The sequence below is a fragment of the Cervus elaphus genome, chromosome 33 (genome assembly GCF_910594005.1).
Source record: "Cervus elaphus chromosome 33, mCerEla1.1, whole genome shotgun sequence".
Classification (NCBI taxonomy): domain Eukaryota; kingdom Metazoa; phylum Chordata; class Mammalia; order Artiodactyla; family Cervidae; genus Cervus; species Cervus elaphus.
In genome coordinates, this window is record NC_057847.1 from 49,341,825 (window position 1) to 49,357,062 (window position 15,238).

Sequence of the window (15,238 nt, forward strand, 5' to 3'; positions counted from 1 at the left end):
AGGGCCATAGTGGGACACTCGGCCACCTGCACCTTCCACAGATTCAGCTAATCACAAGCCATCTCCCACTTCACTTCTTGCTTTGTTTTTTGTAAAGGCAAGGAAACACCAATGCTTTGAACACAGCATTGTTCTAAAGATTAATTAAAATAGTATGTGTAAAAAACACAAAAATCCATTTCTTATCCCCTCCACTCCCTGACCAAGTGTCAATGTTTTAGGTTTTGTACATAAAATATTATTTTTACTTATTCTGAGATTAGTGTCTCTGGGGTCCTGACAATACCTTTAGTGGTTAGAGCTCAGTTCCCAAAATAAAATACAGTATAGCCATCAGAGTGCCTTTCGGGTTTATTTTTATTATGAAAACAATATTTGAAACCTATACCAGGCCTTCTGGTTTCCCTTGAACGACTCTCTCAATCAAAGCGTCAACATGTCCCCCACAAAGCTACATCTGAACAGCGAGCCCATCCCAGTTTTTATTCTAAAGGTCAGGCAGTCACGATTATTTTTTGCAGCAGTCTTTCAGGCCGAGAAGAACAAAGCAGCAACACGCAGCAACAAAAGCAGCGGGTGTCTGCCGGGGAAAGCACAGCTCCTGCCCAGGAAGGAATCAAGAGCCAGTTTTCCCAACACCACTGCCCTTCAAAGGACCCAGAAAATGACTTCCAGAAGCGTCCCTAGTAACTACACCGTCCGGCTCACAAACACGTCTGGGGATTGTAAATTCCCAACCCGCGGCAGGACCCGACACCAGGCAATCTGTCTCCATGGCAATCTCACGGCATTAATGGAGAATATTCCCTGCACTGCAGTGGACCGGGTCTCCAGAGAAGCCCCCACCAGGTGATTACAGAATAACCAATCATAACGTGGAAGACAGCTGCAAACAAACCCTGGAGAAATAATGCCCTGAAATCTGGTGGTAGGAGAAGGGAAAGGACCACAAACGAAGATCAGTATCTGTTTTTATTTTTACTCTCCTTTATGTGAAAAGCAAATTTCTCTTAGTTTATCCCTTCAGGATTTATACTTGCTGTCCATAGAGAAAGGGCATGTAATATTGTAAAGCATCATATTTTTTAGAATGAAAGGTTCCCCCCAACCCCCACCTCAAGAAAAGATTTCCTTCTTTACATAAGCATTCTGGCATTTCTTATTGTCAGATGTAATTACCTTTAAGGACTAAAAAAATTTGTGTGTACACAGGAGTGTTCAGTTGGAGCACACCTATAAGGTTTACAGAGCATTTTAATTATAAAATCAAAATCCCCACAGGGCATAAATAACATTTCCACAAAAAATAGAAATCCATCTATTGCAATAAATAAGAATGACAGACTAATCAAAAATTCTTGTTAGCACTATTAGTTAAAAAATTCTAAAACAGGATTTTTGAGTTTTTGTTAAAAAAATAAAATAAAATAAGATAGAAAACCATTAGACTGCCAGTAATTCATTAAAATTTCACACATGAAGTAGCAACAAGCTAGTTATCCTTTTCATAAGTCAAGCCCCTAAAGCCTCCAGAGAATATAGTAAGGTAATTGCCTTCTCTCTGCAACTCCAGGGCATAGATTGGCTGGTCACTCACAGCTTCCACCAGAAACCAGATCAGATCTGGCAAAGGAGGTGCTTTCTTTTAATACCAATTAAACAGGCCCAGTGGCAGACCTAATGGCAGGTAATTTCTATATCAAAGAAACGAAAAAGGAAATCTTTTAAGTTGCCAGATGGGTGAGAGCAGCAGGATACAAGATGTCATTATATAAATGGAAGGTTTAAAAAAAAAAAACAACTCATTTCTTTATGGGATTATTTTGTACACACGTAGCATCTCTTACCCTAGCTGCTCGAAATACTGTAAGAAGCTTAAGACATTCTCTCATCCCTTCTACAGTAATTTTCTAATAAACTGGTCACCCAGGAGTCAGCATCTGCTTTACATTCTTTTTACACAGGCCACACAATTCTCCTAGCAGTCAGCATTTCTACAAGTGTTCGGTTGTCTCTCGAAAGAAGGAAGAGAGCCTAACAAACTAGATCTCTCAAATGAAATACTAACTTCTGAATTTCTACAATAATCAGAAATCCAAGGAGGGGCACGTCTTCTAAATATTTAATGCCACAAGAGCAAACTGTGTTCCCACTACAGAACCCGCACAGTTCCACAAAGCACCCACCAGCCTCAAGGTTACAAGTTTAGTTACTTAGGGAACCAAGGCTGCTGTCCTGGCAGGTTTTAAATCTGGAGAACCAATCTGCTTTAGAGATTGCTGATTTTTCCACACCTTCTCAGCCTGTGATAAAATAATTTCTTTGCATGAATATATCCACTCTGTTCATTAATATTATATTTAATTATGCAAGAGACACTGTAGATGTACCATATCATCAGATTATTTCCCTGCACTTCTGACACCCAGATTTTCAGGGATCCTTCTCTGACTTAAGCTCTTGTAAAAAGCTGTCATTTCTTTAAAGGACAAAATTCAAAGACGTACCAGAGAAGAGGGCATGGGTAAAGACTGACCTGGCAACAACAGGAAACAATGGACTCAACTCTCCTCTAGCCTCATGGCCCTGGGCCCTCAGCCTTCCTTTCCCATCCTCCTGTCCAGAGTCTTCTTGGTAGCTTGAGCAGGGACCAGGGATGGGAGAGGGGGCCAGGCAGTGGTGGACTGGAAGCTGAATTCAACTCCTTTACAGGATGGTTTGAGTCCTTCCCATACATATGATCAACAAGCAACAGAGCAGGGGAAAAAAAGAAAGATCCTATTTCTGACAGCTGCCCACTCCCTCTATCTGTCCTTAAGCATGTAGGCTGAATGCATTTCCATGAGGCTAAAAGTTGCCAACAGAGCCTCCAGGTTTGAAGAGAGTCTGCCCGTGGATTTCAGCCCACAAGATGTCACTAGTACATTCTGGTGGACATGCATTGTTTTTTAGCCACTCAACACCCATTCTCATAACAGCACCTCGACTGCATTGTGAAGAATTACCCCCCCACCCCGTATGAGTGCAGCTGTGGTCAGACAACACATTAGGGTGCCCTGTCCTTCCCCAGCCCAAGCTCACCACCCAGAACAATCTCCTCCACCTCTCCCGGGCCTCTGGGTCTCCAATATACATGACAAGGACAGAAACACATCCAAAGAGGATTCACTCAAGGTGTGGCCCCTCAGAAGCCCAGTTCCTCAGCTGTTCTTTTAGTTCTATGAGTCTCTTATAGCTTTTTTTTTTTAATCGGAGCATAGTTAGTTTACAACATTGTGTTAGTTTCAGGTATATAGCAAAGTGATTCAGTTACACATATATATCTACTCCTTTTCAGATTCTTTTCCATTATAGATTATTACAAGATACTGAATACAGTTTCTGCTTTCTTTTTTTGTTTTTATCTTCAGAACCCTCATTGGACCAGTGGGGAATGGAGCCAGGAGAGTGGGTGGTTCTCCCCACTCCTAATTTATAAAAACAAGGTGTGCCCCCCACCTTCAGCCCCCAAGCAGATGCCCCGGGCCACAATGCTGGAATGGCAGTGGCAGAAATGAATTAAGGCTTGGTGTAACACGCGCATTATAAGTCACAGGTCAATATGCTGAGGATCAATGTTCTATTACACCCAGAGGAGAAAACGGCAAGGCTCGCATCTGAAGCAGCCCATTAAGCTAGGAGCATACAGGTGGGGTGGGGTCAGGTAGGGACCGGAATACCAGCATGTAATAAGAGTATTTCACAGATTTCAAATGACTTTGGGCAGGGAATGCTCTCTCCTGTGGCCAACTGTATCAGATATACCTCCCTTCACTTATTTACAGTATCTGCCCAGACCCGACTGGCCACTGAGACATCATATTCTTTTACCTTTCCCACCCCTCTCCATGTGTGTGCTAAATCACTTGAGTTGTGTCTGACTCTTTGTGACCCCATGGGCTATAGCTCGCCAGGCTCCTCTGTCCGTGGGATTTTCCAGGCAGGAATACTGGAGTGGGTTGCTATTTCCTTCTTCAGGGGATCTTCCTAATCTAGGGATTGAACCTTCAAAATCCCAGCTCTCTAGTTGACATCGCCCAGCCGTGTCCCCATGACCATGAGGAATCAGAATGCACAGGACACGTTGGGGGTATTTCCAGTCCCTTCTTTTCACACTCATCTCCCCAACCTACACAACAAACCACAAGGGCTGCGTGCACACTGCACCCACAACAGAAAAAGAACGAACTTAGGAGTCAAGCATCCTGTGGAATCAGCTTGGGCAAGTATCATATCCTGCCTAAAAGAGACACACGGTCTCCATACAGAACAGAAAGCCTCTGGATTTTTGCTGGATGAGCAGTTAATCCTTAAAATAGTCCTTCACTCACACCCAGTCAAAGGACCACCTCACCATGCCTCCACCTGCCTCACTTCCGGTCTGAAACTTTTATACCACTTCAGTAGGTTCTCTATATTTAAAAACTTTTGCTTCCAGAAAAAAAAAAAAAATCCTTTAAAATGTGAGCTTGCAGGACAGAACTCCAGAGAGCTCCCTTCTCTTAATCACTCAGTGATTACATATTAACATGGGGATGAATGGAGGGGTCTCTCCAGACCCTCCCTCTCCTCTTCCCTCTCCTCTCTTCAGAGTCCAGAGAAGACCTCATCCCTACCTATACCTTCAATTATGTCCTAAAGATCCATGACTCCCAGGGACTTCCCTGGCAGTCCAGTGGTTAAAGCTTTGCCTTGCAACTCAGAGGTTGTGGGTTTGATCCCTGGTCAGGGAGGTAAGATCCCACATGCCTTACAGCCAAAAAATCAAAACATAAAACTGAAACAATACTATATAAAATTCAATAAAGACTTAAAAAATGCCTCACATTTAATGTTCATGAAAATTATGCTAGCCATAAATTAAAAAAAAAAAAAATCCACAACCCACATACTTTTCTTTGTCACTCAAGCAGCTCCCCTGAGCTCCAGACACTCAGACCTAACTTCTTATCTGGCATTTTCACCTGGATGTTCCACAGGCACCTCAAACTCCCCTCGTCCTCTCCCACGTCTCACTTCTGGTTCTCCTCCCCCATTTCTTGTCTCAGTGAGTGGCTCTGCCCTCCATCCAATTCAGCAAGCCAGAAACCTTGACACTGTCTCTCCCTACAGCCACCAGCCTCACCAAGCCTGGCTGGTTTCACCTCCTAAATACCTCTCTGATCTGCCCATCTCTCTCCCTTTCCACTGCCCTGTCTCTAAATTCAACGACTAAATCTCATGCCTGGAGGACCACCCCAGGTCCTAGCGCTCTTCCCGTGCCCTCCAGTCCATCCTCCAACACAACCAATGGATCTTCGAAAACACAAATCTCATCATCCGATATCCTTGAATGGCTTTTCACTGCTTCTGAGAAAATGACCAAAATCCTGAACGAGTACTGCCCAGACGTGTCTGCTGCTCTTGCCCATCGCAGTTCGGTGCTGGCCCACCCCAGCTCTCCACACTGGCCTTCATGCTCCCGCCTCTCAGGGCATGTAAACCTGGCTCCCCAACCCCACCTCCATTTCCACCCTCACCTCCTACTTTAGGCCCAACAAACTGCTCTGCTTCTCTCGGAACTTACTGAAGGAAACCTTTGCTGACTTGAGGCCAGCTCAGGGCCTTCTTCTGTAATAACCCTCGGCACCTCATCCTCTCCCTTTTTGGTACATTTCGTGATCGTGCTTGCAGACTATCTCCCTCACCAGCCTGTAAGCTCTGTGAGGGCAGAGACCATGCCTGACTGCTCACCCTCTAATCCCCGGCACTGCCTTTAACACAGGCTTACTTAACATACAATTATGTAAATCTATCCTGTGTCCGAAACCACACATTAGTTTTCCCAAATTATTTAAGTTAAGGGCTTAGGTGGGATCTCGCCTCACAGGATGTGAAAAACAGTAAATTTCTGAGTAGATTTGCAAAGTGGATGAAATGAGGCAACAGTTAAAATGAGGCCGAGTGACTAGTTCAAGAGCAGGAGAGAGTACCCAAAAGAGACAAAAAGATAAGCATCGGCCAGGCAAAAAGGGCAGTGGGCAGACCCCATAGGTCAGTGACTGAAGGATGGAAAACTGCAGGGCTGGGTTGGTGCTTGGCAAAGGACAGGAAAGAAAAGAACAAGGTTAGTTGCCCACACCATGATGTTTCTAAGGCCAGTGCCCCTCTTTTGCCAAAAGGTTGTATTGAATGTTCCAGGTGTCCAGCAGAGAAATGACCCAAGAGGATCGCAGAAATAGAACAAAATTTCATAGGGCGCTCCCCGCCTTTCCAAGCACCCCTCCCCACTCTCCTACTCCTGCCAAATTGCAAGAAGTCATCCACCAGCCGCAGATGCTGAATTATTCAATTATTCTAGCAGCTTTCAAAACACATGTGCAGCTAGAAAATCGCCCCCAAAGAAAAGAATGGTGTTATTTAGGCTACTAGGTCATTTCTTGAACCTCTCTTGAATCCTGGTTGGCCATGTAATTGTTCTTCAATTGAACAGTAGCTCATTGACACCCACCCCTCCTATCAAAAACAGGGGCAAACATATAATCATAAGACATCTGCTGCTAACTGTGCACTTCCAAGCAGACAGGTTACTTTTGGATTTTGCACAGCGGCCGCCAGGCTCCCACAGTCACCCAAGATTGAGACCTGATGCAGCATCTGAAATAAATACCAACACTAACCATCCACTATCTCCCACCACACACACCAAGCTGCCTTGTTTCCATGGGGGAAAAAAGGGGAGGGGGGGATAGAAAAAGGACTTGTGCCTGCTAACCTCCATCACAAAGCAAAAATCACTGAAATGATCTGTCTGCATGTGGAAACCCTTCTCCAACACCTCACCCATAGCCCACCCACCACTGCACGTCAGCTCTCTGAGATATTTTCTTTGAGGAGAACACACCAAAGAGAATGCTTTAGGGAAAAAAGAAAAATGAGTCACGAAACAAGCCTTTGAGACTCCATTTTAGGACCGAGTTTCTTCAGGAATCCTCTATTTCTATCTCTGAAGAAGCAGAGCATGAAGATGAGTTGGGCCAAGAGAAAAAAAAAAAAAACAGCAAACATTTGCCAGAGGTGACTTTTAATTCCAAATCAATTATAAAACTCACAGAGGAAAGAATGACATTTTTCATCTAATCAAAAGCAATCAAAGCCCCAAAGTCTCAAACACCACCCTCTACACCTCAAATGTGGCTACCAGAGAGTGAATTGCAGTAATGGATAGAGGCGCATCTCAATGGAAGCAGATTAAGGCAACCTTGCAAACAGTCACTTGCCCACACTAGGAATGTATGTCAGTCAAGTGACAGGATGGGGGCAGGGATCAGTGCTAGGGAAAACAACTGCTTGTTCACATAGCTTGCTGAAAGGCGGGACCAAGCTCCACCATCATCCACTCTTTCCCAAGTGTTCCAGGACATCAACAGTCATGGGGGAAAAAAAGCACGCCCTCACACCTCCTTCTTCCTCTCATTCTTCCTTACCATTTCTCCATCTGTTCAGCTCCATCTCCAGATGCTGGATAACATTCTTCAAAGTCTTATTTTTCTCTTTCTCTTTTTCGTATTTCTTCTTCCATTCTTCAGCTGTCAGTTCCAGGTTCACAGAGACTGTATTCTTGATGGTCTTAGCCCTGGTGTGAAAAACGTAAGGGAAAAATTCTGAGCAGAGTTACTAGCATTTGCTAAATCATGAATATAATTAAACTTCAAATTCCTTTCACACCAGAAGATTAGGACTTGGGGAGCAGGAAGGATGCTAGAGCTTTTACCACCACCCTCTTAGCTGCTTGAATGGCCCCACTATTTCTAAGGCTCCAAAACTCACCTTTTCCTTTTTTTTTCTTTCCTCCTTTTCCTCCTGCCTGTCTCTAGACCCAACGGGATTTTCATCTGAATCGTCTGGAGTCTTTCTCTATTCCCCCTGCCACCATTTCCACTCCCTCTGCTATCACCTTGGCCTATGTTCTCAGCACCAACCTGTGGTTAGAGCCTAGCTTTTCAGACATTCAGCATCCTCCTTTAAGCATCCTGCATGCCACTTTCAGATTCATCTGCCCAGGAAGAGCTTCCTTTCGATTCAACTGACGTCTATGAAACACTGGGGATTTACCAAGATAAACGAGACACGGTCTCTGGCCTTAGAGTGTACAGTTTCTCATAACAATATACATACAGACAAATCAATTTTTTCTCTTATGCACACTTGGTACCTCAGCATCAACCCTGAGGTACTGAACGCAGGTCGACCCAGGCCTCCAGGGACAGATGGTCACTTTACCAACTCAGGGTGGCCAGGTGAAGCCACGGCTCCGAGCTGAGCACATCCTCTCCCACCACCCAGTCCCCAAGAAGGAGCAGAGGGCCCACTTTTCTCAGATCATCCCATTTTTTTTTTTTCAATAAAAGTCAGAAATTGAGATTTTTCTTTGTATATCCCAGTTGAATATAATTTTTCAAACTGATGTGTGGGGTATACAAACAAGTCTAATGGCCACCATTAGTATAAAGAATGGCCACCATTCTTTATACTTGTGGTATAAAGAGTGACCACCTAGGGCAGATGGCCTGGAGGGGGATGCCCCAGTGGCACTCTGGACAGTCAATCAAGGCAGTACCAGCTCCAGTCAGTAATGAAAGCAAAATACATGATGTGCCAACTCATGCACAGAAATGAACATGTAAGGTTTGTCCAGTTGAAAAGCAAATTCATGGTGGCAGAACTCTACTTATTACATACTTTTTAAGAAGTTAAAACTTCTTTTAAAAACTTCATATGTACTATCCCCTTTTATTTGCTACTGACTTTTTCATTTTTAACTCCCACCAGTTCTTGTCCTGTCACATTTGCCAGCACTATCTGATGTGTGATTCGGGTTAATCATTGTTGTCATGAAATGACATTTTGGACACGATTTCTATTTCAGGAAAAGAAATTCAGCGATCCTCATCAGTGCAGATGTCACTCTAAAAATTAATTTCTAAAGCATACAATTAAATAACCCAACTGTCAAAAGAAGAGTTAAAACGATTTCTATGCAAGACTCTACTTAAGAATTAGTATAATTCTCCCTCACTCACTGTAGCTTATGGCTGCTGTCTCCAGAAGTGTTTCCACTCTGTTTTCAAATAGTAGCAACTTTATTGCTACTTTAAAGTCTGTGCCAATTTGACACACTCACCTCACCACTCCCCCAGCATCCTTAGGCAGTGTCATGGATGTTTCTCAAATACAAGCACAAACACTGAAGCATCCATTTTAACTGAGTTAAGTCAGAAAATGAAAAATAACCTATGGCTGAAATGTTTATGGACATTTAAGGATATACTTTGAGGCTACTAATCTCAGTTATCGCACCACAGAGTCTCTTGATGATTTCCAATGATACAAGAAGGAGAAGCATAGAGCCTTTATGCTGTAATCTGGCAGGTTTAGCCAGAAGTACAATTTTGTGAGCAGACCCAACAAGGTATCACTGGTATAACTGATCCTCATTCTCAAAGTTCTCTTAAGTTGTTGAGAAAATTCTTTTTCTCCCACTTCTGCAGGAATCAGAGTCCTGGCAGGAAACAGTCTTCTCAAATTAGGAAGAGTGTAACAAAGGTATGGTAAGGGTGATGGGAAATAACAAGGGATAACAGGTAATATACAGATAATAGCTCAGATGGTAAAGCGTCTGCCTGTAATGCAGGAGACCCGGGTTCCATCTCTGGGTTGGGAAGATCCCCTGGAGAAGGAAATGGCAACCCACTCCAGATTCTTGCCTGGAGAACTTCATGGACAGAGGAGCCTGGCAGGTTACAGTCCATGGGGTTGCAAAGTATCGGACACGACTGAGTCACTAACACACACACACACACAATTGTGATGGGGGATCCGTTACCACTCTTAGGCTGAAGGGGGCCCAGAGGAAGGGAAATATAAGAGGAAAGCTGTCTAGACTCGCAGATACAGAGGCCAGACAAGTGGTTACCAGCGGGGAAAGGGAAGGGGGGAAGGGCAAGGCAGGGGCAGGGGATTAAGAGGGACAAACCACTATGCATACAATAAATAAGCTACAAGGATATAGTGTGTAGCACAGGGAATATAACAAATATTTTATAATAACTACAAATAGGCTGTAACCTTTTAAAATTGTGAATCACTGTATTGTACACCTCTAACTTATATATTGACAATATCATACATCAGCTATGCTTCAATTTTAAAAAAATGTAAATTTTAAAAACTGTTAAACCCTTAAAAGAAAAATGCTGCCCTGTCAAAGCTGTTAACAGCCTGTAGTCTAGGAATACAGCCAACCTGAAGTGACCCTTCATGGAAGAAGCCATGAAATTAATACCCTGACATCACTCTCTTCTCTCCTTTTGAGTACCTGCCTATGTTCCTCTCCCATTGGTGGAACCTAACTGGAAGTCAGAGGCAAAGGAGCCCGTTGTAGTTGTGCAAGCTGGTCGCTGTCCCAGGGTGCAGAGCAGAGCAGAGATGGCACAGAAACAATCCAGAGGAACAGATGGAAGATGCACAACCCAACTCCCATTTGGAACTGAGAATAATAGTGGGAAACCATGTCTTCTGCTGCTGCCCTAAACAGACTCCATTCAGTCACTAATGAGGCAGACCATCATGCCTCTCCATCTACTAAATGGAGAACATGAAGAAACCAGCCAGCACTGATTAGAAAGATATTAATTATCCCAAATGTGTTCTACAGATTTTAAATAATCTGAAATAAAATCTCAGGAGATTTGCATGTGTGTATTGAAATTAACAACCTGATTCTAAGATTTATAATAGAAATAAAGAAGGCCAACAATAGAAAAGACAATTTTGAAGGACAAAGAGGATGGAATATCAATACACTATAAAGCCACAGTAATTAAAACTGATTAAATAGTCCAGAAACTTTAGAATACAAACAGAATAGATTATCCACAGACACTCGGCCATGTAGCCATCTGATGTACAACAAAGGTGTGCATATAGCACAGAGGGAAAGGACGATCCTTTCAATGTATGGTGCTTTATTGACTCCCCCAATAACATATGAAAAATTCTATACAGATGAATCACATGCATAAATTTGAAAGGTAAAACAACAAAGCTGCTAGAAGAAAACAGGAGAATATCTTTAAGACCTTAGGGTAGATAAAGATTTATTTCTTAAATAGAACAGAAAGAAAAGATAAACTTGACTTCATTAAAATTAAAAACCCTCTCTTCATTAAAAGTCACCATTAAAGGAGTTAAAACATAAACTACAAAGTCGGAAAAGATACAAACGATCCATGTATCTGACAAAGGACTTATCCAGAATAATCCCTATAAATCAATCAGAAAAAAGCACACAACTGGTGAAAACACCAGGTAAAGATTGGAATAGGAACTTCACAGGATAAGTGCCAATAAATTGTACCCAGAAAAGTGTGCCAAATGTCATTAGCCTTCAGGGAATAAAATAACAAAAAGATATATTTACACACCTATTAGAAAAGTTAAAATTTTTCAAACTGATAATGCTAACTGTTGTTGAGGATGTGCAATGACTATAACACTCACTTGCTACTAGACAGAGTGTAAACTATTCCAATCATTTTGGAAAACTCTTTGGTACTATCTATTAAAACTAAATACTCACAGGTATATAACCAATAGAAATGAAGACATATGTTCACCTAACGACATGGTAATCAATGTCATAGCAACTTCACTTATAATAGCCCCAAGATGAACACAATCCAAATATCCATCAACAATAGAATGCATACATACATGCTATATTAATACAACAAAATACTGTATACCTATGAAAAATAAACTGTTCACAACCTAACAATATAGTGAACTTCAAAGATAACAACATTGCATAAAAGAAGCCAGATACAAAACAATATTGTATGTCTTTACTTGTAAACAGTTCGAAGACAGCAAATAGTTATCTATGTTAACAGAAGTCAGGATGCCATCTACCCCTGAGAGTTGAGTACTGACTGGGAGGGTGTAAAATAGAGGTTTCTAAGGTGCTGGGGTGATAGGTACATGTGTATATACATTTGTAAAATTTTTACTGAGTTGCATACTTATATTTACTTTACTATATGCATGTTATACTCAACGTAAGTAAGTTAAGAAAAATAAACTGATGTGTAAAGAAATCAAGTCAGATAAAAATTTCCAGATTGTGAAATAAATAAGAGGTACTAAGAGAGACAGTAAACTTCTATGCCTGGAGTTTTGTGGTTTTTTTAATACAATATTCTCCTATCTAGGATGTTGAAACTAGCCTTGCAAAGAGGAACATAGAGTGTCTCAGTCCCTCACTACTACAAGAGACCTAGAATAAAAGGATGATCTACATCTACAATTTCTTTTGCTTTTTACTGTGAACTTTAAGAAAAGCTACAGAGTAAAAGGGCCTCATGATTAGGTTCTATCTAACTTGCCACTCACAAGTCCCTCTCCTCCTTTGTCAGGATTTAGCTGGTTGCCGTCAGTATGAGTTAGCTAGTGGTCTGATGGCTTTTTGTTTTGTTGTTTTGCTTTGTCTTGCCTTGTCCACTGTAGAGCATGTCCTATATCTTTCAGCTCTCATACTCTTTGCTCTTCTATTCTGGTATTTCCCACATACTTGAGAGCTGTCTATAACACTAAGCAAAATTAGTGTCATTCTAAACATCTAGACTCTGTTCAAACACAACAAATCAGCATGGATCCTAGGCACTCACGACCATACATGGACACAATGTCTGGACCCGTGCGCACACATGCATACACATGTGTATTTTCTGCTCAGCTTGGTTCCAAAGGAATTTCAGGTAGCTAACAAAAAACATAAGGTCAATGGAACAGCAGAAATTAAGAACTGCTTTTAAGGCAGGTTTTATCATATTTTGTCTAGCTGAAGCTGTATAGAAGCAGCTTTGGGACATTATCTCCTCGATATAGGAAAACAAACCAATAATCCACGTGAGCCTTACTGTAGCCATGAACCTACTGCTTACTCATCATCTTTATGGCCCAGTCTCACTCTGATAACATCTGATTAATCCAGTGTTGACACCATCACTCACAAAGGAGCACAAAATAACTTGGGTCTTCATCTCTAAAGATCTTCTGTTTGGTTTTTCAGCCAGAGCCCCCACGCTGTATACAGAAATAAATGCCTGTTCCTTAAGCTATGACAATAGCAGACACTGAGGAAAATCCTAACCAAAGGCTAGATAGGGAAAGAATCTTAATTAATATTAGGTTTATAACTTAATAGTAAGACCTACTTAGCACAATGAGCAAAATCTTAATAGTAAGACCTACTTAGCACAAATGAGCCAAAGTTGAAGGCACAATGATTAGGGTATCTGTTTTGCAGTTTTTCTGTGTTTTTTTAGCTTGCTTTACAGAGTTAAGCACCACTTAATACACAACCTAAGCTTGCGCCAGATATAACATGTCTTCTCCCCATAGAGAGAGAACCAGGACCTAGTTTTTACAAGACCTCAAAGCTCATAAATGTTAAACAGCCTTGGGGAAGGCAGACCAAACACAGCTGACAGAGAGCAGAGGACACAGTAGATCCCATATAAAGACAGTGACACCAGAAAAGGATTACATTGACATATTCCACTGAGGGCTGGAAGGAGGATGGCTCCTCCATTGTCTCTTCCAAGGCCTCCTTGTCCTTCAGTGTTCTGTGAAGTCCTCCTCAGCACCTCTCAGTTCCTCTGTCACTGAACTTGCAATTTACTTGTTCAGAAGCACACGTTCAGGCTTCCAAGACTGCTGATCATGTCCACTTCTACCACCTTTATTAAGCCCTCATACATTACAGCATTCTATAACTTGGCACTTGAAGCAAACCTCCATTGGAAAGGGGAAGTCCTAGAACCACTGGTTCACATCCTTCCATGCCTGATAAGTTCAACTCCACCTACGTCCTCAATAATTGCCTATACTCATCTTTCCGGCCAAGATCATTTCTAAATGATACAGAAACTACACACTATTGGAGTTTCTTCAAATTACCTTGGCCTCCTCTGGAACAGCCAGGAAGATGTTTACTCTTGGTACCTTCTCACCTCTTGTTTCTCAGCATTTTCCTTCCCTCTCGCTTTTGGACAAGGAGCTCTAGAAAAACCCAGACCTCCAATGTATAGAATAAATCTGTAATGTATGACTCCACAGTGTGAATGGTGTATGTGAGAGACAAAGAGACAGATCTTCCCACTGTGGGACAGGGTAGTCTAGCATCCCTTTCTATCAGTTAGGGTTCTCCAAAGAGACAGAACCAACAGAACAGATATATAGATGGATGGATGAATAGATACCCTATCTGATATATACATAAATACCTTCCATCCATCTGTCTAGCTGGCTATTTAAAGAAATTGGCTCACTGGAAACTCATGCAGAAACTGTTGCTGCATTCTTGAGGAAGAATTTCCTCTTCTCCAAAAAACCTCATTTTTTTGCTCTTACGGCCTCCATCTGACTGGATGGGGCACACCTCTATTATGGAGGATAATGTGTTTACCTGAAGTCAACTGCTGCTAGACGGTAACCACATCTACAAAACACTTTCATAACACCACCCAGGTTAGTGTTAGATTAAATAATGGGCTACTACAGCCTAATCAAGCTCACACATAAAACCATCACACCTTCTACTCCATTCTAGGTCCTAGTTCCCATGTAAGACACCTAACATTCTTCTGGAAACGTAACTGCCACAAAGCACCTTCCCATTCCCTGGTAAGGCCATTTCCCTGCTCATGAGTAGGGGATGTAGGGAAGCAGAAACCAAGAGCTTTAAATTTGGTCTTTTGAAAAACTCTAGTCTCCCAAGAAATATTAAGAAATGACCGACCTGGATGAGGATTTGGCATCCAGGTAAATTAACTGTCATCCACAACATCTCATCCTCCAAAGAGCAAAAACTAATCCTATGGGTGTTTTGGCAACAGGCCCTCCAATAGGAACCAATCTGAGTCTTAATCCATTGTATGTCAGAACTGTAGCCAAGCATCTCCTTTGGCCAAAGCTCTGGTCCTGCAGGGAACTTGTCAAGCTCTGCACACAGGCATGTTTCACATACACCACTCAGGCTCTGCCTGATCCAGCTACCATCAAACTGAGCATGAAATGGGACAGTTTTGGTTTTTTTTTTCCTGAAAAGTGTATATCGGAAAAAGAAAAAAGAGTATTACTTTTCCTGAACTATCCA

At 42.1% G+C, this 15,238-nt stretch overlaps 1 protein-coding gene across 1 annotated transcript in view; it reads right to left on the reverse strand.

Annotated features, from left to right (window-relative positions):
* Positions 1-15,238, reverse strand: part of KIF5C (kinesin family member 5C) — a 154,532-nt gene that overhangs the window by 56,095 nt on the left and 83,199 nt on the right. The window contains exon 11 of the mRNA XM_043894727.1: positions 7,506-7,654. Within this exon, the coding sequence (XP_043750662.1) occupies positions 7,506-7,654 (149 nt within the window). The remainder of the gene's footprint in view (positions 1-7,505; positions 7,655-15,238) is intronic.